Below are 26,850 nucleotides of genomic sequence, written 5' to 3'. Positions count from 1 at the left end.
ACTCGGTTAACTAAATTTTCTTGAGTAGCAACAACCACCAAGAGGTTTTGGTCAACTAAATTTTCCAAAACATGTCTTGTTAATGCTTTTATTATCATCTTTTTTGTGTACATTTTAATGAGATAATATTATGAAATCATTAGATTTGTTTTTTCATAACGAATCAAAATCAACAATCATAAATATATTTCTTTCCAACCATATACCATGTTTCACAATACTAGAAGAAAAAAACTAAAAGGGTAAATATCATCGTAGTCCATCCAACTTTCTGGTTTTGTTTTAAAAAGTCTCTTACATATTTTTTTGGTAGTATAGGTCCTTAAAAAAGATATTGAATTTCATTTTTCCTGGTTTCACCGGTTAAATTTGGATTATATGGCATTTTTATTCTTTGAGTAATAAAAAGGGAACTCTCTCTCTCTCTCTCTCTATCTCTTTCTCTCTCTCTATCTCTCTCCATAAATATTACACACACTCTTATTTATCAGCTTAAACACCCTATCTACAAAATTTGTGATCAACATTTCTTATTCAAGTGATGTACCGTCAATTTGGTATGAGTATTCGAAGTGGGCGTCTCCATGTCATACATAAAGATGAAACTTTGAAGCGATCATCACTGATTTAGAATCGCAATCTATCATCAATTTGGTGTGGGTATTCGAAGTGGGCATCTCCAATTCATACATAGTGCCGAAACTTTGAAGCGATCATTACTGATTTTGAACATCCGATTCTTAGATTTTTTAGGTTTCTAATTCGACTAGGTTTAATGAAATGATGATGATGAATTCTCAAAGTGAAAAGGTCTCATAGAATCATGATAAGTAGAAACCAATGGTGCATCCATTTCATGTTGAACTTCTTCAGATGAGAGAAGAAGTTGCTATTAATAATGGGTATCCACATGAAAATACGGTGATCATGAAGGAAAGTATATCGACTGATGCATCAGGTTGCATCGAAGAAGAAATTGTAGTCGTCGAAATGGTTGTAATCTCAAGAATGGAAGGACTCGTTGATCTCGCTTGAGAGTTGATACCCATTTCATTCAATGTAAGAGGTTAAAATGTTGATACTCATTGAATCGATTCTCTAGTTTGATCCCCCAAAGTCTCCATCTCCATACCCACCACCGAGATTTGTTTTTCAGATCGGGCCCTGAACAATCACCGAATAATCACTTGCAATGGTAGGGTTGATGTAATGGACTACCGACAAAACCCAAAAAAAATCAAAACTTATAGTTATAGAGTGCACCTGTAGTTCCGACGTAGTCCAGATGAGGTTCCAATCTTAAGTTGTTTGAGGAAGATGGGTGGTTGGATTACGTGAATGAGGAGCAAAAAAAAGCTTTATGGAAGACGAAAAAGAAGAAGAAGAAGATGGATGAGTATGTAAGCGGAATTTTAGTTTTATTTTTTTTGTTAGTGAAAAAATCATTGTCATCAAGGAAACCTGAAATTATAATGCTGATGTGGGTGACACATGAGCTTCAAATGTATATGTAGCATAAACAACCGGTTTTCAACTGTGAAGGGGACCATTTAAACTGGTCAGCACCCACTTTGTGACCCTAGAAAACAAAAAATTAAGTTTAGGGATCATTTAAACCAAAATCAATAAGTTGGTTGGTCTACAGTAAGATTTACTCAAACTAAAATTACCATAATTCGTAAAACATAATTCTCTAATAAATAGAGATCATTTAGGACATATATTTTTTTTATATTTCGATTTTTTTAATTTGAACGATAACGATTTTTTGAATCAAAACTTTTTAATGATTCAAAATATATTATAATCCAAGACATAATGGTTGTTAAACAAATCATCTAAAACATGTTATAATCCAAAATACTATGTTCCAAAAGATGTTATGAACCAAATTTTTATTATCCAAAACATGTTACTATCCAAAAATTGTTATGATCCAGAATAATAAGATTCGGTATGATATGATTCAAAAACATTCAAAATTTTATTATTAAACTATGTAATCATTCAAATTCTATTATCAAATATACAATAAAAATGTTTCCAAAAGTTTGGTTATCTTAAATTGTATAAACATGTTGTACTTAATACATGGTGAATCATTGTTGTTTCGTAAAACAAATGAGAAACTTAATAGTATATACTAAAGTAACATTGAACAATCCCATTGATATTAACCCTAAATAAAAAACATTCCTTATGTAAATATATAGAGTTTTCAACTGTATCATCGCAAACTGGAAATAGTCTTATGACTCGAGATACTCATGTGCTCCCGGATCACCATTCTTACCATGTCAAGGTAGCGATCCAACCTCTTCTCCTATGAAGCCGCATACTGAGGACAAAACAACACACTCTCTCTAAACTTGGAGGTGATCTTAGCATCGACTCCCTAGTCTGCTTAAGTGTTAAAACTCTTAGGCCAATTTCTGAACCTCAATCCTCGATATAAAATCTCTCTTGAATATGGTGATAAAATCCTTCCATGACATGGAATCGACCGTATCTAGTTCTAGGCCATGCACAACGTTGCACTACCGGTCCCTAACTCCTTCATGTAGAAGGCATTCAACAATTCTGACCTTGGCCTCCATCGAACAAATGCTAGCACGAATGACACTCTCCACACCTATAATCCAAAGTATATTGATGATAGGCTCCATCCTCCTAAAGAAATGAAGAGCACCACAACCGTCAAAATCCCTGAACGTAACCTCACGAGCCCTGAGTCGAACGGCCTCCAAATCAACCTGACGAACCCTAAGGTGCTCATCCATCATAGAAATCAACTCATCTTGATAGACTTAGTCAAACCAGGAAATCTCTGCAGCTATGACATCGAATACATCCCTCTCACCCAAACTTTCATCCCTAACACGAAAGGTCTCCATCTTGAATCTGAAAGATAATGGGAACACATAAAAATCAATGCACTGTGAACAGTCACATAAGGTATACCCACCTACAAGTTTCCTGGTATTCATGAAACACCCTTGGCCCAAGTATGGATCATGTGGTTTGAGTAGTACGAGCACAATAATACCTTCCACACCTATACATACCTATTCCAAGGACTATTTCAAGACTCCCATGCTACTTCGCAACACTCCACTGAACCCGTCACATGCATGCAATGGTCCTCCAATGGTTTCCCTGCCATGGTGTTTTCATACGAGCACAATAATACCTTCCACGGACTATTACAATTTTCCTTGGTCCTCCAAAGGTCTTCCTGCCATGGTGTTTTCATACAAATGCCATGGTCTTTCATGCAATTGACATGAGCCGAATCCTGGTCTTTCATATATTACAAAAAGTCATATAGACTCAGAGATCAGATATATAGTCAAAGAGATGATCCACCCGATATTGAACAAACAAACAAGAACAACGATAGAAAACATTTGACCAAGGGTTCTCAGATTATTCAACTTAAACTACATAGAACCAAAATCCTTTCCACCTAATCATGTAACATAAACACACAATATATACTAGCACATTACATATTCTTGGCAACTAGCCTTCCCTAGTTACCCTACCATTGACCACATCTCAATTAAGTCCTTCATTGGTCAATCATACATAATATTGATGACCGGCCTTTCCCAGTAACCCTAACCAAGCATAACTCCTAGCAGTATCGTACGACCATCAGGCAAAACATGACAACTCTAGCATACTAAACACCAAGTGTTCTAACTACATATACATAACGAGGAGTTATCCTAGTCAAGTAGATTACTTGCACCTTAACAACACCTCTATCCTATCATGAAAATGATATATAATTGGATATGTTGCATAGTGAGAAACTCACTTAAACTAAAGAACCGGAGAAACACAAGAACACTCTCACACCTTACACTACCCAATCTTGTGAACCGACCAATCGATGTGAATCTCGAATCAACATGTCTACAACCTTGATCTTGTGACTTATGTCTAACCTCTAAGGAATATCGGCATCATCATTGACAAGAAACGAAGGCATTGGGTTCATACCTTGAAACATGGTATCTGAAATCATAAGTTTAGGCTCATCATCTGATTCTTATCCGTTAGAATTACTCCCTAGGTATAATATATCTAACTTATCACAATCCACAAAATCCCCATCTCCTTGTAGTTCACCACCATTCAGAAACTGAATTTTTTGAAACCCGGTTTCATTACCGAATCGATTAACCATGCCTTGTGGTTTTGGTCAAATTAACCATGTGCACATACATCACTAAGATATGTATTAAGAGCATCATCACAGATATACTATAATTCAACGGTTCCACGTGCATAATCGGTTGTGGCACAATATTTACATTTTCAACAACACTATGATATTAATGTATATGTGGAGTTATAAAATTACATATTGGGTTGTTGCTCTCTTTTCTACTGAATACATTAGATGTAGATGTTTTTCCTCTATCCACGACTTCTTTAGCCCCATCACCTTCTTCAACCACCACATACACGACGACATGCATAGACACAAATTTACCTCCAACGATATTGATTACATTAATAAACTTTCTAATATCATAATCATCAACAATAACACAATAATACAGTTACACATGGTGTTGATATGACAACCTATCTTTTTATTCATCGGGAATATCTATCTTAGTTTTCTCCAAATAAACAAATTCAGTGATTGTGATGGTCATGTAAATTCCATACCATAATAAAACATTATTGATATCCTTGTGGCCATATATATATATATATATATATATATATATATATATATATATATATATATATATATATATATATATATATATATGTACTAGTAAAAATATGTATGATATAGTAGTTGAAACCAACATAGTTGTCAACTTATACCAAATACTAGTTAACTATAAAAAATATAAAAAAACAAAACAACAATACAAAACCATATTTTTTGGGTTTAAAATGGTAGGTTTTGAAAAATCTACTTTCTAAAAACCCTAGCTTAGCAAGAGCATACCACGGTTTTGTAATAAAAATTAAAAATAAAAATTATACAAAACCCCAAAGTATAAGTTTGGACCGAAAAAGTAGGCGATCTTTAGTAAACTATGTATTCCCTCTCGGTTGCTATTTTGGTAGTTTCCATAATTTATTTTTTATAATTTTTTCTTTGGTATACTCGGCAACTTAGGAAACTCTGCAGGGGTTTTCAGTTTTTACTTTTTACACAAATAATCTGGATCTATAATAAACCCCCAAGACGTGCCAATCCTGATTGAACCAGTCTCCTGTTAATTATTCAATCACTCTCCCTCGGCACAACATTCATACACGATCAGGTAAATTATTTGTACATGAAGATTTTGTGCGTGTGTGTTTATACGTGATTTGAGAGAATATAGATGTTAATGCATACATATCCTTTTTCTCGTATTAACTCGTGACCAGTGCGGCAGAGCCATAATCTTTATTATCAGTACTCTACTTTCAATTTCCTCTACCAAACCCTAAAATTTTTTTATCTGCAAATTGTTCATATACATATTTGAGAGCAGTTGTGTCCTCTTTACTTATAAACTTGGAATTGGTAAAATTTAGTTTTATATGATGCTGATTTGTTAGCTTTTATGTTTGCATTATATTAGGTTATTTATTTATATGTTATTATTTTTTTTATATTTTTCTTATAGTTTGGGTTTTTCTAGTTAAAATTTGACATGTACTTATCTCAACAATGCATTCATGAAATAGGTATCTTAGCTTAGTATTTTGTCCCGACGTTCTTTTAATACAATAAGTACTTGTATATATGTGTGCAACTCTTGTAAGTTGTATACGTTATGTGGACTTTTTAATTACCATGTTCTGAAATGTTTATTTTACTGTGGCAAGTGTAGGAATGGCTAATACAAGTATTATGACTAGAAACAAGAATCATGATGATGCATCAAGCAGTAACATGATCAAGACTTGTGACAACAGTAATGCAGCAGCACCTTGGTCAGATCTTAACCATGATATGCTTCTATTAGTTATGATGCAACTTGGAGTTGTTGATTTTCTTGCATTTAGTAGTGTTTGCAAGTCATGGAGGTCAGTCTCACTCTCTAACAAGAAAAGGATTATGGCATCCAAACCACCCATGTTAATGCGGATATCTACACGTGGTAATGAGAAAGAGTACTGCCTAGAGGAATTTGGAGGAAGAAAATTCAAATCTATAATTCCCCATTCTAAAAGAAGGATCTATGTTGGATTAATATGTGGTTACTTTATCTTGTATGGGTCGGAAACCAGGGACTTTTTGCTTGTGAATCCTATCACAGGACATGAGCTTCATTTCCCTCGTGTCCCCACGTATGTCTATAGCGGTGAATCAAGAGTTAGTGCTATCCTTGTTTTCTCATCTTCAGCATGTAAATGGGTGTTTTTTATCTCAAAGAGATGCACTTGTCAAATATGGTTTTCTATAGCGGGTGAAGGAAAATGGAATCATGTGTCTTCCAGTTCCAACATCTTTGATATACATGCTTTCAAGGGGAAGATATATACCTTACACTCTATTGATCATTATTCTTGGGAAGTAGGACATTTAAGTGAAATGAGACTCAATCCAAAGCCCAAACTGAGGTTGCTTGAAACCAAGGATTTTCTGAACCAAAACTTCTTGAAACCGAAGTTTGTAAGTTTGGGTGAAAATCTGACTCTGATGGAAACCTATTTCAGAGATTCGTACAATGTTCATGAAGTGGATTTTGGCAAAATGAAATGGCTGCCGTTTGAAGAGACAAGAGATGAATATGAATTTTATAATATCGACACCGGGCCTATTCCTGCTATTATACGGGAGTCGTTGGTTGACCCTCAGTCATGACGTTACTGATAAAAGGAAATAGGCAGGTTTTTAGCACTCTTGTTTTTGTTTTTTTTATATTTTCAGATGTTGAGAATCACCATCCGTGTATTTGGAATTTGCAATTAATTGTTTGGTTGCCACACACCCTTTTGCTTTGCAAGTTCTATCAATCATATATCCCTTTTATGTGATGTCTTGCCCTTTTCTTTATAATCGATGTCTATTCATTATGTGTAGCATATTGGCATGGTGTGTTTGCGTACGAAGGAGTTTTTTTTTTTTTTTTTTTTTTTTTTTTTTTTTTTTTTTTTGTTTTTTGTGTGTGTGTGTAAATTGAAAATGTTCTTGAGAAAATGATGGTGACTATGGTGGTGGTATTTTTTCCATTCCCGATTATGATTTTACTTATTGACCTATGTTTACTATTTGTGTGTAGTTTTTTTAATGACTCGTTCAGTTTATAATTGATAGTTTTTATCCGGTTATGATTATTTGTTAAAGATCAAAAAGGTGGGTTTACATTGGATGAGATCGATTTTGTCATCTTGAGAATTTAGCGTAGTCTTTTTCCTTTTAAATTATGAGCTAAATTACTTGATGTATCTCTTTGATGAGTTTCGTTCACCCTATATATGATCTCCTAAATTCAAACATTCACACAGTCATTTTGATGGTTCGTTGTTCATATGTTCTTGGTGATTGTTAATTTGGGTAAAAATGAAAATTCAGAATATTCGTTCATGATAAAAACTATAATTTATTCAATTATAATTGTAAAAATGGTTACGTTATGATTGTCAAGTTTCAACTTCTGTATCGTAATCTTCAAAAATACTTGGATTTTTATATGAGGTAAAAGACACACCTTCATCTAAATAGAGCAAAAATAGTTATTAATAAATTAAAAACATTAGAAATAATAATAAGAAAACAAATGAATACCTTTTGTTAACAATTTACTACAACCAACTTTGTGAACACGTTAGAGCTTTTATTGTGTTTGAATTAAGTTGACTTAGATGTGGAATTGTCTATATGCACTTGCACTAAATGAGGATTCAGAAGCAACGGTAAGCACATAAATGGCCAATATATCCTCGGTTATTGCTTTAAATTGGGGATACATTATTGCCTATAGCTTCGACCACACCAAAATATTAATGTCTTAAGATTCGGGCTTAACCCCTTCCTCTAAATAATGATCAAGCTCATAATATTTCAAAACCAAGGAACCTTATATTTGGCACATACTCTTCCAGGATAAATTTTCATCACAACCTATTCAATTGTGGAATCTAATTCTTATCCCATATAATCTCCACTATCATATAAATTTTCCATACTTTTCACTTGGTATTCCTTCACCAAATCCGTCACACCCTATTTATTTCATAAATAAATAGACGAAATTACTGAATGAATTGTAGCCCTAAAATTTTAATTATATAGCAAGGTATTGATTTTGGGAAGCCAAACGCCATGAGTTGGATTATTCGAGGGTCAAAGTATAAATATGAGATTTATTTTGTAAATATTTTAGAAGATAGGGGGGATGGTTGGTAAGTTTTAGACCTAATATGAAAGGATTTATGAAAACAGGGGCTAAAGAGTTAATTATGGACCTTATTGAAAATAATTATAGAGGAGGGGTTGCATGGTAACTTTGAGGACTTAAGTTGAAGGGTTTTTGGTTGGCTGGGGTTAAAAAGGTAAAATTCGAACTTCATTTGTAAAGGATTCAGGAGGCAGGGTTCGAATGGTAAATTTTGGATCATATTTGGAAAGAATTCATTCAGCAGGGACTAGTTATGACATTATGGAAATAAGTTAGATTGGTGATGGGTACATAACCCACTGTGTAACCCTAACCCTAGTTGTGTATATAGCCGCCAACCTTGTATCTCCCATCACTGGCTGCCGCCTAGTCGAGTTCGATCACCGCCACTACAATCTCGTTGCCGGAAAAGTAATTAGCAGATAATGAAGAATCATTGCTCACCGGGGATAAGTTGTGAACTGACGATGCAAGGCCTGGAATGATCCGGGGCTGTTGCCGCTGCTTCCCTCCTTAAAGAAGACGAAGGTGGAACGAACGCCCTCCTTTGTCGCTGTTGCTACTGTTGCTCACTTCATTCTTTCTTCTTGGATCTCCGGTGCGACATGTAGTCATAACCATCGCCGTCGCTTAGTTCCAGTCGTCATCCGCCAACCTAAAGAAGTTACTTTGGTGTGCTTCAGCTCGTGGGTCGCAAGCTTGGGGGTTGGCTGTTGTTGCTGCTTGATTGTGAAGGCTCATTTGGCCAGTGAAACCCGTGAATAGCCGCTATGGCGGCCAACCATGGCGGTTGCCGCCGTCAACGCTGTTGTTGTCGTTTTTCGGTGCCTCTGCCGCAACCTTGAGTCACCAGGTGGGTGGCTGGAGTGTATAGTGTAACCTGAAGTGAGTGGATGTGTGTTTGGTGTAGCTGGAAGACCGAGAATTGCCGGTGGTGGCTACCGCCATGTGTGTGTTTATCTTGTGAGTGGGTGTGTGTTTACTTGAGATTTAGCCTTGTAAAATGTAATTAGAAATGGATTAATGAAAAGAAAACTAAAACCACCACCATAGGGTGGTGGCTGCCGCCTCCTGCCACCACCAGCCACCATGTCGGGTGGTAGTGTGCCTTGTTGGATTATGACTCGTCTGGATGTTTGGATAAAGGAGCTAATAAACCCTAATGGGCCCAATGAGGCTTAATGGACCTAAGAAACCCTATTAGGCTTAATGATATTCTAGTGCGCCTAATAGGCCCAATTAAGCCCTAGTTGATCTAAAAGCCCAACAAATTGATAAATGGGCTAGTATTTGGGTTGGAAAGTCCTAATGCCAATAAAATGCTAATTTTGAGAATTTATCGGGACACACATGAAAATTATTTAATAACTTTATATTAAATAATAATCATTGGTAGAAATTAATCTAAGCAATATTGGACTTAGTGGATTAAGTCCTTAGTAGATTAAGTCCTTAGTGGGTTAAGTCCTTAGTGGGTTAAGTCCTTAATGGGTTAAGTGAGAAACACTTAACCCCAATTGTCATTTTATGTGAAACCCTAACTTCACTTGGGTTTATTGTTGGTCCTTTTATTGGGTCTTGATGATTGGATTATTAATGGGCCATCCAAGATCAAGGAAATGGATTAGAACAATTAATGGGCTTTGAGGTAAGACCCATATGAAGAGTTGGGCCCAATTTGGAAAATTAGGCCATAGTTGGGCCTTAATGACTATATGATATTGGAGCATTAGAATGTCAAAGGTTGGATTGGAATAAATGGTTGGGCCTTATGGTAAGACCTTGTAAAGGTTTGGGCCCAATTTGGAAAATTGGGCCATGTGTTGGGCTTTGACTCATAGTTGACTTTTGGGCCTTTGGATTGGGCCTTGGGCTTGAATAAAGCTAAGTTAGGGGTAAAGTAGTATTTACCCCAAGTATGTATTTATGGTTATGTGTTGGAACCTAATTATTAATTAGGTGATGTTTTGATATTGACAGTTTGGGAATTTGTCATCCAGCAGTTAAGGTTGAGTACGTGGGACTTTAGTAGTGTGGGGTTGAGTCTACGGGACTTCAGTAGTGTGAGCTGAGTTAACTTCCTGTAGAAGTGGGTCTAAGGCCACAATGTCGACCCACTAGTAGGAGTTGTATGATAGATGATTGTCTTTGTGATAACCATCTAGGTTTGCTACTACCTTATATGTTTTATGTGTAATTGTGTTATGTGATAGTGTTAGTAGGGGGAATAGTCCTCGGTTACCGGTCGATAGGGCCGAAGAGGTAGTTTAGTACCCAGCTATGCTAGACAGATTATGATATGTGATATGATATTATGTGGTAATAGTATGGGGTGAAATAGTCCCTAGAGTTCCATTTTCAGGACCGATGGGTAGGTCAGCACCTCAGAATGGCTTGACATGGGTAGGTCAGCACCCCAGAATGGCTTGATGCGGGTATGCAGCACCCCAGAATGGCTTGACATGGGTAGGTCGGCACCCCAAAATAGCCGGAGCGGGTAGGTCGGGCACCCATAATTACCTGACAGTATGTATGCTTTATGATTGTACGTTATGTTGTATGATGGGGGAACTCACTAAGCTTCGTGCTTATAGTTTTCACTTTTGGTTTCGGGAACCTCATTTTCAAAGGAAAGAAGTCGGCTCGATTGCAGCGCATCACACTATGGTGTTATGTACATGAGATCTTGGGGATTATACTATGATATTGTTTTATGATAACATGTTTTGATTATTTTTACTTTGGTTTTGACATGACATGATATTATGGATTTTTATTTATACTAATGGTTTTATAATAACGTATTTAAAAATGAAATTGTTGGCGTGTATATTTGGGATGTTACAAAATCATCACATTTCTTTTTTATTCTACTATAATTAGATCCAAACAATCATTAAAATTCTATAATTTCTATGTTGCATGTATCCGGGATCAAACACACACACACACACACAACACAAAGAGTGAGGAAATTTTCTATATTTAACAATAAAAAATACTTCAAAAAATATATTAAAAATATAATAGTCACGAGGACTATATCTACATTTTTGTCAAAGGGAAAATGACCCAACAGCCTACTATGTATTTCAATTTTACTCTTTCGGTCTTTAGAGTTTTTTACGTGCCTTTTGAGGGAACAAATTATTTTTTGTCGGGTTGATTTAGTCACATTTGACAAAATGAAGGTGTAACCCTGTTACCCCTTTACCACATAGGCATGTTTCTTGATTTTATAGAGTCAAACCTAATGTCTCTCTCTCTCTTTTTTCTCTCTCTCTATAAAGAAAAACACGATACCAATCCATTTCTCACCTTCTCTTCCTCCTTCACCCACCATTATGCCATTGTCCACCACCTATTTGAAAGAAGCCTTAAGAGATAGGGTTTGCTTAACCTAAATGTCATTTGCGAAAGATAAACAAGGGCCACTACTTTGGCTACCATCAGCGAAGATCAAGGACACGAGCTGCAGTTGTCGATGGATTTTGTTTTGAGAAAAGATAGCAACTGATCGAGTGTTTGGTCATTAGAACCGGCAGCAACTAGGCTGAGGACGACATGGATGGGAAGGGGAGAAAATAGAGTGTTGGAGTTTGGGGATTTCTTGGAGAGGAGGTGGTTTGCGAGTGTGATTGAGACATGGGTTTGTCTGGTGATTGATTGTTGGATGTCCATTTTTGTTTTTGGGAATAAAATTGGAAAAGATGGAATCAATGGATAAGATGGTAGCGTTGGATGTTCATTTTTGGGTATTCTCTCTCTCTCTCTCTCTCTCTCTCTCTCTCGCTTTCTCTCTCTCTCTCTCTCTCTTTTATTGAGTCACCAGTGATTTCTATAAATCACAATTTTCTACATCAGAAAACGAACCCCTAGATTTTTTTTTTGCATTCATTCTCTTTAGTAAAATACATCAGAGAGGATCACCAAATCTTTGATAGAAATTAATATTTGATAGCCTAAAGACGATATCAGGAAAATAGTTCTGGCCACCAACATGGCTAAGACAAGCATCACCATTAATGATGTAATTTTTTTGGTCGACTGTGAAAAAGCCAAAGAGATGTCTATGATGCACTCAACAACACCGCATGTTTCCTTAAACCTAGATCTTGAAGGCTTTCGCTCTCCAAGTAGAGATGCACAAAACCTGAATCCGATCCGGATCCAAATCCGAATCCGATCCGGTTTTGCTTACGTCATCAAAAATCCGATTCGGTCCCAGTCAAAATCCGATCCGATTCCAACCAAAATCCGAATCTGATTCTAATCTGATTTGAAACCGGACTAAACCGATTTTAGTGGGTTTTTAGCGGATTTTTGGGCAGATTTGGATCCGATTTTTAGAAAATACGGTTTATGATCCAGTATCAAATCTTATTTGGAATATAGTATTACAATCCGATTGAAAGTCCAGTGTTAAATCTGATCCGATCCGGTTTGGTCAAAACCAGTTTTGACCCAATCTGGTTTCAGATTGGATCCGATTTGAATAGTGAAACCGGTTTTTCTGTGCATCTGTATCGCCAAGTAAGTTTAATGTAACGTCCCAAAAATCACGACTAAAATTTTATTTTTAAAACATTACTAAAAGCATATTCATAAAAACCGTATCATAAATCATAACATAAACTGAAAATGTAAGCACGAAGCTTAGTGAGCTCCCCCAAACTACCACAAATCATACAATAACATATAAAGCACATACTGGGCCTTGCCCACTGCATCGGACCGAGGTCCGGACTAACTGGGGCCTTGCCCCCTGCATTGGACCGAAGTCCGGAAACTGACTAGGACCTTGTCCCCTGCATCGGACCGAAGGCCGGACTAACTGGGGCCTTGCCACCTGCATCAGACCGAAGTTCGGAAACTGACTGGGACCTTGTCCCCTGCATCGGACCGAAGTACGGACTAACTGGGGCCTTGCCCCCTGCATCCGACCGAAGTCCGGAAACTGACTGAACATAGCATGGCATAACTGGTGGTTGTCGAGGCCAACACAAATAATAACCCTAAATGTTACACACTAAAATAGTGTATAGTGGTAAAGGGATCGAATCCACGGAGATTGGTTCAATTTCTAACTCTATGAAAAATCTCTTTGTAAAAATACTTGTAAAATAACAATAAAAATAAAATGGGGGGTTTTGGTGTTTTGAATACTTGATGCTAACTAGAATTAACTATGATTTAAATAGACAATTGCACACACCCTTTTGCTTCAAGTTGTTGAGAATCACCATCCGTGTATTTGGAATTTGTAATTAATTGTTTGGTTGTCACACACCCTTTTGCTTCAAGTTGCACAACTATCAATCATATATCCCTTTTAAGTGATGTCTTGCCCATTTCTTTATAATCAATGTCTGATTCATTATGTGTAGCATATTGGCATGGTGTGTTTGCGAATGAAGGAGTTTTTTTTCTATGTCTTTTGTGTAAATTGAAAATGTTCTTTAGAAAATGGTGGTGACTATGGAGGTGGTATTTTTTCCATTCCCGATTATGATTTTACTTATTGACCCATGTTTACTATTTGTTTGTAGTTTTTTTTTTATGACTCGTTCAGTTTATAATTGATAGTTTTTATCCACTTATGATTCTTTGTTAAAGATCAAAAAGGTGGGTTTACATGGGATGAGATCGATTTTGTCATCTTGAGAATTTAGCATAGTCTTTTTCCTTTTAATTTATGAGCTAAAATACTTGATGTATCTCTTTGATGATTTTCGTTCACCCTATATATGATCTCCTAAATTCACACATTCACACAGTCATTTTGATGGTTCGTTGTTCATATGTTCTTGGTGATTGCTAATTTGGGTAAAAATGAAAATTCAGAATATTAGTTTATGATAAAAACTATAATTTATTCAATTATAATCATAAAATGGTTTCGTTATGACTGTCAAGTTTCAACTTCTGTATGGTAATCTTCAAAAATACTTGGATTTTTATATGAGGTAAAAGACACACCTTCATCTAAATAGAACAAAAGTAGTTATTAATAAATTAAAACAATAGAAATAATAATAAGAATACAAATGAATACCTTTTGTTAACAATTTACTACAACCAACTTTGTGAACACATTAGAGCTTTTATTGTGTTTGAATTAATTTGACTTAGATGTGGAATTGTCAATCTGCACTTGCACTAAATGAGGATTCAGAAGCAACGGTAAGGACATAAATGGCCAATATATCCTTGATTATTGCTTTAAATTGGGGATACATTACTGCCTATAGCTTCGACCACACCAAAATATTAATGTCTTAAGATTCGGGCTTAACCCCTTCCTATAAATAATGATCAAGCTCAGAATATTTCAAAATCGAGGAACTTTATATTTGGCACATATTCTTTCCAGGATAAATTTTCATCACAACCTATTTAATTGTGGAAACAATTCTTATCCCATATAATCTCAACTATCATATAAATTTTCCATACTTTTCACTTGGTATTCTTTCACCAAATCTGTAACACCCCGTTTATTTCATAAATAAATAGACGAAATTATTGAATGAATTGTAGCCCTAAAATTTTAATTATATAGCAAGGTATTGATTTTGGGAAGCCAAACGCCATGAGTTGGATTATTCAAGGGTCAAAGTATAAATATGAGATTTATTTTGTAAATATCCGGGGCTGTTGCCGCTGCTTCCCTCCGTGAAGAAGACGAAGATCGAATGAACACCGTCCTTTGTCGCTGCTGTTACTGTTGCTCGCTTCATTCTTTCTTCTTGGATCTCCGGTACTACATGTAGTCATAACCGCCATCGTCGCATAGTTCCAGACGTCATCCGCCAACCCAAAGAGGTTGCTTTGGTGTGCTTCAGCTCATGGGATGCAAGCTTGGGGGTGGGCAAGGGTTGCTGCTCGATTGTGAATGATCTTTTGGCCAGTGAAACCCGTGAAGAGCCGCTATGGCGGCCAACCATGGCGGTTGCCGCCATTAGCGTTGTTGCTACCGTTTACCGGTGCCTCTGCCGCCGCCCTGAGCCACCAGGTGGGTGGCTGGAGTGTATAGTTTAACCTGAAGTAAGTGGATGTGTGTTTAGTGTAGCTGGAAGACCGAGAACTACCATTGCCACCATCGTGAAGTGGTGGTTGCCTCCATGTGTGTGTTTATCTTGTGAATGGTGTGTGTTTACTTAAGATTTAGTCTTGTAAAATGTAATTAGAAATGTATCAATGAAAAGAAAACTTAAACCACCAATGTAGGGTGGTGGCTGCCGCCTCCTACCGCTGTCGGCCGTCGGGTCAGGTGGCGGTGAACCTTGTCTAGATCGTGACTCATTTGGATGTTTGGACAAAGGGGCTAATAAACCCTAATGGGCCCAATGAGGCTTAATGGAGCTAATAAACCCTATTGGGCTTAATGATATTCCAGTGGGCCTAATAGGCCCAATAAAGACCTAGTTGACCTAAAAGCCCAGCAAATTGATAAATAGGCTAGTATTTGGGTTGGAAATCCCTAATGTCAATAAAACCCTAATTTTAAGAATTTTTCAGGACACACATGAAAATTAGTTAATAACTTGACATATTAAATAATAATCATTGGCATAAATTAATCTAAGCAATATTAAGTCCTTAGTGGGTTAAGTCCTTAATGAGTTAAGTGAGAAACACTTAACCCCAATTGTGATTTTATGTGAAACCCTAACTTCACTTGGGTTTATTGTTGGTCCTTTTATTGGGCCTTGATGATAGGATTATTAATGGGCCATCCAAGATCAAGCAAATGAATTAGAACAATTAATGGGCTTTGAGGTAAGGACCATATGAGGAGTTGGGCCCAATTTTGAAAATTAGGCCATAATTGGGCCTTAATGAATATATGATATTGGACCATTAGACTGTCAAAGGTTGGACTCGAATAAATGGTTGGCCCTTATGGTAAGACCATGTAAAGGTTTGGGCTAAATTTGTAAAATTAGGTCATGTGTTGGGCTTTGACTCATCGTTGACTTTTGAGCCTTTGGATTGTGCCTTGGTCTTGAATAAAGCTATGTTAGGGGTAAAGTAGTATTTAACCCAAGTATGTATTTATGGTTATGTGTTGAAACCCAATTATTAATTGGGTGATGTTTTGATATTGATATTTCTGGAATCTGTCATCCAACAGCTGGGATTGAATCTACGGGACTTCAGCAGTGTGGGGTTGAGTCTACGGGACTTCAACAGTGTAAGGTGAGTTACTTTCCAGTAGAAGTGGGTCTAAGGCCATAATGTCGGCACACTAGTAGGAGTTGTATGATAAATGATTTTCTTTGTGATAACCATCTAGATTTGCTACTACCTGATATGTTTTAAGTGTAACGATGTTATGTGATAGTGGTAGTAGGGGGAATAATCCCGGTTACTGGTCGATAGGGCCGGAGGGGTAGTTTAGTACCCAGCTATGCTAGACAGATTATGATATGTGATATGATATTTTGTGGTAACAGTAGGGGTGAAATAGTCCCCATAGTTTAGTTGTCAGGACTGACGGGTAGGTCAGCACCCCAGAATGGCTTGACATGAGTAGGTCAGCACCCCATAATGGCTTGACACGTGTATGTCAGCACCCCAGAATGGCTTGACATGGGTAAGTTGGCACTCTAGAATAGCCGGAACGAGTAACTCAGGCATCCCAAAATTGACCGACATTATGTATGCTTTGTGATTGTATTGTATGTGGTATGTTGAGGGAACTCACTAAGCTTCGTGCTTATAGTTTTCAGTTTTGGTTTCAGGAACCACGTTTTCAAAGGAAAGTAGCCGGCTCGATCGCAATGTATTACACTATGGTTTTTCGCACTTGAGATCATGGGGATTATACTCTGATATTGTTTTATGATAACATGTTTTGATTATTTTTACTTTGGTTTTGACATGACATGATATTATGGATGTTTATTTATACTGATGGTTTTATAATAATGTATTTAAAAATGAAATTTTTGGCTTGTATTTTGGGTATGTATCAGGGATAAACACACACACACACAGAGTGAGGCAATTTTCTATATTTAATAATAATAAATACTTAAAAAAAATATATTAAAAATATAATAGTCACAAGGACTATATCTACATTTTTGTCATACGTAAAATGACCCAGCAGCCCTACTATGTATTTCAATTTAACTCATTCGGTCTTTAAAGTTTTTTACATGCCTTTTAAGGGAACAAATTGTTTTTTTTCAGGTTGATTTAGTCACATTTGACAAAATGAAGGTGTAACACTATTAACCCTTTACCACATAGGCATGTTTCTTGATTTTACAGAGTCAAACCTATTATCTCTCTCTCTCTCTCTCTCTCTCTCTCTCTCCCCCCAAAGGAAAACACGAGACCTATCCATTTCTCACATTCTATTCTAGGGATGAGCAACGGGCCACACCCGGACTAGACCGACCTGAAGACCGAAAACCCGAAGACCAAAAATCGTGAATTTTCTTGCCCGAAAACTGGACCGTTTTTGGATGTATCGGGTTCGGGTTCGGTCCGGTCCGGTCCGGTCCGGTCTCGGGTACTAAACCGGGTTTCGGGTTTTGGACCGAACTAGGCTTTGAAATTGGTACAATGTGGGACTTTACTTAGATCACATGCAAATGAGGTGTCCACAAAAAAAATACTAACCTTATTAACATTTGGAACAAATAAAAATTACACTATTTGGCACAAAAACTACACTTTTTATAAAAAAAAAATGCATGTTTTAACAAAAAAGAAACAACATTGTTAATAAAAAAAAGTGCATTTTAACAGCTTTTTTGTGTAAAAAACAACAAAAAACAACATTATTTATAAAAAACTGCACGTTTTTATAAAAATTTTTGCATGTTTTTATAATTTTTTTTTTGCATGTTTAAACAAAAAATAGCATGCTTGATACATTTTTTCTTGTAAAGTGATAGGAACAAAGCGTTGATCAAGATTATAAATAATATTACAATAAAAACATCAAGTTTTATACATAATGCTATATATAACATTAACTAATAATTCAATATCCTTATCTATATATTTGAAGGAGAAAAAAAATTTTGGTCCGGTCCGGGTTAAATCCCGTATTCCGGGTACGGTCCGGTATAAACCCGAAAGCCGATTAGTGGTAAAAACAAAACCCGAAAACCGGCCCATTAATATGTATATCCGGTCCGGTCAGGGTTCGGTCCCGGTTTTTTTCGGGTCCAGTCCGGGTCCAACAGGTCATATGCTCATCCCTATTCTCTTCCTCCTTGACCAACCATTATGCCATCGTCCACCACCTGTTTGAAAGAATCCTTAAGAGAAAGGGTTTGCTTAACCCAAATGCCATTTGCGTAAGATAAACAAGGGCACCTATCATAAAAAAGCGTGTCGTCTAAAACTATCGCTTTATATTTTTCTTTAGGAAGGCGCGTTCTCTTAGGGGGGAAATGAAATACCAAAAAATTAAATGGCCCGCCGATACATCTCCTTCTTTTTCTTCTAAAAGCCTCTACCAAAAAGCCCTAATTATCCTTTAAACAGTTCGTCTCTCTCTCTCTCTCTCTCTCTCTCTCTCTCTCTCTCTCTCTCTCTCTCTCTCTCTCTCTCTCTCTCTCTCTCTCTCTCTCTCTCTCTCTCTCTCTCTCTCTCTCTCTCTCTCTCTCTCTCTCTCTCAGCTCTAAGCCGCCACCACCAGTATCAAACCTCATAATCGTTAAGAGTTTGAAGTGCCTAAGCAAACACTTCCGCCATCTCAAGATGTCGGTTCAAGATCGGAACGCCACATCGCAGTACACGATGACATCATTGTCTCCACAAACCGCCGTCAACGGCGGAGAAAACGAATGCGACTGGGTTCTTTTCTATTACTTCCAAATCTAATCCAGACAACAAGCATTTGATGCTTCCTAACTCGGTTAACTAAATTTTCTTGAGTAGCAACAACCACCAAGAGGTTTTGGTCAACTAAATTTTCCAAAACATGTCTTGTTAATGCTTTTATTATCATCTTTTTTGTGTACATTTTAATGAGATAATATTATGAAATCATTAGATTTGTTTTTTCATAACGAATCAAAATCAACAATCATAAATATATTTCTTTCCAACCATATACCATGTTTCACAATACTAGAAGAAAAAAACTAAAAGGGTAAATATCATCGTAGTCCATCCAACTTTCTGGTTTTGTTTTAAAAAGTCTCTTACATATTTTTTTGGTAGTATAGGTCCTTAAAAAAGATATTGAATTTCATTTTTCCTGGTTTCACCGGTTAAATTTGGATTATATGGCATTTTTATTCTTTGAGTAATAAAAAGGGAACTCTCTCTCTCTCTCTCTCTCTATCTCTTTCTCTCTCTCTATCTCTCTCCATAAATATTACATACACTCTTATTTATCAACTTTAAACACCCTATCTACAAAATTTGTGATCAACATTTCTTATTCAAGTGATGTACCGTCAATTTGGTATGAGTATTCGAAGTGGGCGTCTCCATGTCATACATAAAGATGAAACTTTGAAGCGATCATCACTGATTTAGAATCGCAATCTATCATCAATTTGGTGTGGGTATTCGAAGTGGGCATCTCCAATTCATACATAGTGCCGAAACTTTGAAGCGATCATTACTGATTTTGAACATCCGATTCTTAGATTTTTTAGGTTTCTAATTCGACTAGGTTTAATGAAATGATGATGATGAATTCTCAAAGTGAAAAGGTCTCATAGAATCATGATAAGTAGAAACCAATGGTGCATCCATTTCATGTTGAACTTCTTCAGATGAGAGAAGAAGTTGCTATTAATAATGGGTATCCACATGAAAATACGGTGATCATGAAGGAAAGTATATCGACTGATGCATCAGGTTGCATCGAAGAAGAAATTGTAGTCGTCGAAATGGTTGTAATCTCAAGAATGGAAGGACTCGTTGATCTCGCTTGAGAGTTGATACCCATTTCATTCAATGTAAGAGGTTAAAATGTTGATACTCATTGAATCGATTCTCTAGTTTGATCCCCCAAAGTCTCCATCTCCATACCCACCACCGAGATTTGTTTTTCAGATCGGGCCCTGAACAATCACCGAATAATCACTTGAAATGGTAGGGTTGATGTAATGGACTACCGACAAAACCCAAAAAAAATCAAAACTTATAGTTATAGAGTGCACCTGTAGTTCCGACGTAGTCCAGATGAGGTTCCAATCTTAAGTTGTTTGAGGAAGATGGGTGGTTGGATTACGTGAATGAGGAGCAAAAAAAAGCTTTATGGAAGACGAAAAAGAAGAAGAAGAAGATGGATGAGTATGTAAGCGGAATTTTAGTTTTATTTTTTTTGTTAGTGAAAAAATCATTGTCATCAAGGAAACCTGAAATTATAATGCTGATGTGGGTGACACATGAGCTTCAAATGTATATGTAGCATAAACAACCGGTTTTCAACTGTGAAGGGGACCATTTAAACTGGTCAGCACCCACTTTGTGACCCTAGAAAACAAAAAATTAAGTTTAGGGATCATTTAAACCAAAATCAATAAGTTGGTTGGTCTACAGTAAGATTTACTCAAACTAAAATTACCATAATTCGTAAAACATAATTCTCTAATAAATAGAGATCATTTAGGACATATATTTTTTTTATATTTCGATTTTTTTAATTTGAACGATAACGATTTTTTGAATCAAAACTTTTTAATGATTCAAAATATATTATAATCCAAGACATAATGGTTGTTAAACAAATCATCTAAAACATGTTATAATCCAAAATACTATGTTCCAAAAGATGTTATGAACCAAATTTTTATTATCCAAAACATGTTACTATCCAAAAATTGTTATGATCCAGAATAATAAGATTCGGTATGATATGATTCAAAAACATTCAAAAATTTATTATTAAACTATGTAATCATTCAAATTATATTATCAAATATACAATAAAAATGTTTCCAAAAGTTTGGTTATCTTAAATTGTATAAACATGTTGTACTTAATACATGGTGAATCATTGTTGTTTCGTAAAACAAATGAGAAACTTAATAGTATATACTAAAGTAACATTGAACAATCCCATTGATATTAACCCTAAATAAAAAAACATTCCTTATGTAAATATATAGAGTTTTCAACTGTATCATCGCAAACTGGAAAGAGTCTTATGACTCGAGATACTCATGTGCTCCCGGATCACCATTCTTACCATGTCAAGGTAGCGATCCAACCTCTTCTCCTATGAAGCCGCATACTGAGGACAAAACAACACACTCTCTCTAAACTTGGAGGTGATCTTAGCATCGACTCCCTAGTCTGCTTAAGTGTTAAAACTCTTAGGCCAATTTCTGAACCTCAATCCTCGATATAAAATCTCTCTTGAATATGGTGATACAATCCTTCCATGACATGGAATCGACCGTATCTAGTTCTAGGCCATGCACAACGTTGCACTACCGGTCCCTAACTCCTTCATGTAGAAGGCATTCAACAATTCTGACCTTGGCCTCCATCGAACAAATGCTAGCACGAATGACACTCTCCACACCTATAATCCAAAGTATATTGATGATAGGCTCCATCCTCCTAAAGAAATGAAGAGCACCACAACCGTCAAAATCCCTGAACGTAACCTCACGAGCCCTGAGTCGAACGGCCTCCAAATCAACCTGACGAACCCTAAGGTGCTCATCCATCATAGAAATCAACTCATCTTGATAGACTTAGTCAAACCAGGAAATCTCTGCAGCTATGACATCGAATACATCCCTCTCACCCAAACTTTCATCCCTAACACGAAAGGTCTCCATCTTGAATCTGAAAGATAATGGGAACACATAAAAATCAATGCACTGTGAACAGTCACAGAAGGTATACCCACCTACAAGTTTCCTGGTATTCATGAAACACCCTTGGCCCAAGTATGGATCATGTGGTTTGAGTAGTACGAGCACAATAATACCTTCCACACCTATACATACCTATTCCAAGGACTATTTCAAGACTCCCATGCTACTTCGCAACACTCCACTGAACCCGTCACATGCATGCAATGGTCCTCCAATGGTTTTCCTGGCATGGTGTTTTCATACGAGCACAATAATACCTTCCACGGACTATTACAATTTTCCTTGGTCCTCCAAAGGTCTTCCTGCCATGGTGTTTTCATACAAATGCCATGGTCTTTCATGCAATTGACATGAGCCGAATCCTGGTCTTTCATATATTACAAAAAGTCATATAGACTCAGAGATCAGATATATAGTCAAAGAGATGATCCACCCGATATTGAACAAACAAACAAGAACAACGATAGAAAACATTTGACCAAGGGTTCTCAGATTATTCAACTTAAACTACATAGAACCAAAATCCTTTCCACCTAATCATGTAACATAAACACACAATATATACTAGCACATTACATATTCTTGGCAACTAGCCTTCCCTAGTTACCCTACCATTGACCACATCTCAATTAAGTCCTTCATTGGTCAATCATACATAATATTGATGACCGGCCTTTCCCAGTAACCCTAACCAAGCATAACTCCTAGCAGTATCGTACGACCATCAGGCAAAACATGACAACTCTAGCATACTAAACACCAAGTGTTCTAACTACATATACATAACGAGGAGTTATCCTAGTCAAGTAGATTACTTGCACCTTAACAACACCTCTATCCTATCATGAAAATGATATATAATTGGATATGTTGCATAGTGAGAAACTCACTTAAACTAAAGAACCGGAGAAACACAAGAACACTCTCACACCTTACACTACCCAATCTTGTGAACCGACCAATCGATGTGAATCTCGAATCAACATGTCTACAACCTTGATCTTGTGACTTATGTCTAACCTCTAAGGAATATCGGCATCATCATTGACAAGAAACGAAGGCATTGGGTTCATACCTTGAAACATGGTATCTGAAATCATAAGTTTAGGCTCATCATCTGATTCTTCTCCGTTAGAATCACTCCCTAGGTATAATATATCTAACTTATCACAATCCACAAAATCCCCATCTCCTTGTAGTTCACCACCATTCAGAAACTGAATTTTTTGAAACCCGGTTTCATTACCGAATCGATTAACCATGCCTTGTGGTTTTGGTCAAATTAACCATGTGCACATACATCACTAAGATATGTATTAAGAGCATCATCACAGATATACTATAATTCAACGGTTCCACGTGCATAATCGGTTGTGGCACAATATTTACATTTTCAACAACACTATGATATTGATGTATATGTGGAGTTATAAAATTACATATTGGGTTGTTGCTCTCTTTTCTACTGAATACATTAGATGTAGATGTTTTTCCTCTATCCACGACTTCTTTAGCCCCATCACCTTCTTCAACCACCACATACACGACGACATGCATAGACACAAATTTACCTCCAACGATATTGATTACATTAATAAACTTTCTAATATCATAATCATCAACAATAACACAATAATACAGTTACACATGGTGTTGATATGACAACCTATCTTTTTATTCATCGGGAATATCTATCTTAGTTTTCTCCAAATAAACAAATTCAGTGATTGTGATGGTCATGTAAATTCCATACCATAATAAAACATTATTGATATCCTTGTGGCCATATATATATATATATATATATATATATATATATATATATATATATATATATATATATATATATGTACTAGTAAAAATATGTATGATATAGTAGTTGAAACCAACATAGTTGTCAACTTATACCAAATACTAGTTAACTATAAAAAATATAAAAAAACAAAACAACAATACAAAACCATATTTTTTGGGTTTAAAATGGTAGGTTTTGAAAAATCTACTTTCTAAAAACCCTAGCTTAGCAAGAGCATACCACGGTTTTGTAATAAAAATTAAAAATAAAAATTATACAAAACCCCAAAGTATAAGTTTGGACCGAAAAAGTAGGCGATCTTTAGTAAACTATGTATTCCCTCTCGGTTGCTATTTTGGTAGTTTCCATAATTTATTTTTTATAATTTTTTCTTTGGTATACTCGGCAACTTAGGAAACTCTGCAGGGGTTTTCAGTTTTTACTTTTTACACAAATAATCTGGATCTATAATAAACCCCCAAGACGTGCCAATCCTGATTGAACCAGTCTCCTGTTAATTATTCAATCACTCTCCCTCGGCACAACATTCATACACGATCAGGTAAATTATTTGTACATGAAGATTTTGTGCGTGTGTGTTTATACGTGATTTGAGAGAATATAGATGTTAATGCATACATATCCTTTTTCTCGTATTAACTCGTGACCAGTGCGGCAGAGCCATAATCTTTATTATCAGTACTCTACTTTCAATTTCCTCTACCAAACCCTAAAATTTTTTTATCTGCAAATTGTTCATATACATATTTGAGAGCAGTTGTGTCCTCTTTACTTATAAACTTGGAATTGGTAAAATTTAGTTTTATATGATGCTGATTTGTTAGCTTTTATGTTTGCATTATATTAGGTTATTTATTTATATGTTATTATTTTTTTTATATTTTTCTTATAGTTTGGGTTTTTCTAGTTAAAATTTGACATGTACTTATCTCAACAATGCATTCATGAAATAGGTATCTTAGCTTAGTATTTTGTCCCGACGTTCTTTTAATACAATAAGTACTTGTATATATGTGTGCAACTCTTGTAAGTTGTATACGTTATGTGGACTTTTTAATTACCATGTTCTGAAATGTTTATTTTACTGTGGCAAGTGTAGGAATGGCTAATACAAGTATTATGACTAGAAACAAGAATCATGATGATGCATCAAGCAGTAACATGATCAAGACTTGTGACAACAGTAATGCAGCAGCACCTTGGTCAGATCTTAACCATGATATGCTTCTATTAGTTATGATGCAACTTGGAGTTGTTGATTTTCTTGCATTTAGTAGTGTTTGCAAGTCATGGAGGTCAGTCTCACTCTCTAACAAGAAAAGGATTATGGCATCCAAACCACCCATGTTAATGCGGATATCTACACGTGGTAATGAGAAAGAGTACTGCCTAGAGGAATTTGGAGGAAGAAAATTCAAATCTATAATTCCCCATTCTAAAAGAAGGATCTATGTTGGATTAATATGTGGTTACTTTATCTTGTATGGGTCGGAAACCAGGGACTTTTTGCTTGTGAATCCTATCACAGGACATGAGCTTCATTTCCCTCGTGTCCCCACGTATGTCTATAGCGGTGAATCAAGAGTTAGTGCTATCCTTGTTTTCTCATCTTCAGCATGTAAATGGGTGTTTTTTATCTCAAAGAGATGCACTTGTCAAATATGGTTTTCTATAGCGGGTGAAGGAAAATGGAATCATGTGTCTTCCAGTTCCAACATCTTTGATATACATGCTTTCAAGGGGAAGATACATACCTTACACTCTATTGATCATTATTCTTGGGAAGTAGGACATTTAAGTGAAATGAGACTCAATCCAAAGCCCAAACTGAGGTTGCTTGAAACCAAGGATTTTCTGAACCAAAACTTCTTGAAACCGAAGTTTGTAAGTTTGGGTGAAAATCTGACTCTGATGGAAACCTATTTCAGAGATTCGTACAATGTTCATGAAGTGGATTTTGGCAAAATGAAATGGCTGCCGTTTGAAGAGACAAGAGATGAATATGAATTTTATAATATCGACACCGGGCCTATTCCTGCTATTATACGGGAGTCGTTGGTTGACCCTCAGTCATGACGTTACTGATAAAAGGAAATAGGCAGGTTTTTAGCACTCTTGTTTTTGTTTTTTTATATTTTCAGATGTTGAGAATCACCATCCGTGTATTTGGAATTTGCAATTAATTGTTTGGTTGCCACACACCCTTTTGCTTTGCAAGTTCTATCAATCATATATCCCTTTTATGTGATGTCTTGCCCTTTTCTTTATAATCGATGTCTATTCATTATGTGTAGCATATTGGCATGGTGTGTTTGCGTACGAAGGAGTTTTTTTTTTTTTTTTTTTTTTTTTTGTGTGTGTGTAAATTGAAAATGTTCTTGAGAAAATGATGGTGACTATGGTGGTGGTATTTTTTCCATTCCCGATTATGATTTTACTTATTGACCTATGTTTACTATTTGTGTGTAGTTTTTTTAATGACTCGTTCAGTTTATAATTGATAGTTTTTATCCGGTTATGATTATTTGTTAAAGATCAAAAAGGTGGGTTTACATTGGATGAGATCGATTTTGTCATCTTGAGAATTTAGCGTAGTCTTTTTCCTTTTAAATTATGAGCTAAATTACTTGATGTATCTCTTTGATGAGTTTCGTTCACCCTATATATGATCTCCTAAATTCAAACATTCACACAGTCATTTTGATGGTTCGTTGTTCATATGTTCTTGGTGATTGTTAATTTGGGTAAAAATGAAAATTCAGAATATTCGTTCATGATAAAAACTATAATTTATTCAATTATAATTGTAAAAATGGTTACGTTATGATTGTCAAGTTTCAACTTC

General features: G+C 36.0%; 2 protein-coding genes across 2 annotated transcripts; both read left to right on the top strand.

The window, feature by feature from the left end:
- Positions 1-5,860: 5,860 nt before the first annotated feature.
- On the top strand, positions 5,861-6,943 carry LOC145045906 (uncharacterized). Its single transcript, XM_078994196.1, has 2 exons — positions 5,861-6,817; positions 6,902-6,943. Exons 1-2 carry the CDS (start codon positions 5,861-5,863, stop codon positions 6,941-6,943), a joined length of 999 nt encoding a protein of 332 aa, XP_078850322.1.
- An 18,163-nt stretch (positions 6,944-25,106) lies between these two features.
- Positions 25,107-26,081, top strand: LOC145045905 (uncharacterized). Its single transcript, XM_078994195.1, has one exon. The coding sequence runs from the start codon at positions 25,107-25,109 to the stop codon at positions 26,079-26,081; it is 975 nt and encodes a 324-aa protein (XP_078850321.1).
- The last annotated feature ends 769 nt before the right edge of the window (positions 26,082-26,850 follow it).

Source organism: Lactuca saligna, chromosome 5 (assembly GCF_052625555.1).
Source record: "Lactuca saligna cultivar CGN05327 chromosome 5, ASM5262555v1, whole genome shotgun sequence".
In the NCBI taxonomy this organism is placed as follows: domain Eukaryota; kingdom Viridiplantae; phylum Streptophyta; class Magnoliopsida; order Asterales; family Asteraceae; genus Lactuca; species Lactuca saligna.
The sequence above is the reverse complement of the archived record's forward strand: the minus strand, read 5'-3'. Positions and strand labels throughout refer to the sequence as shown.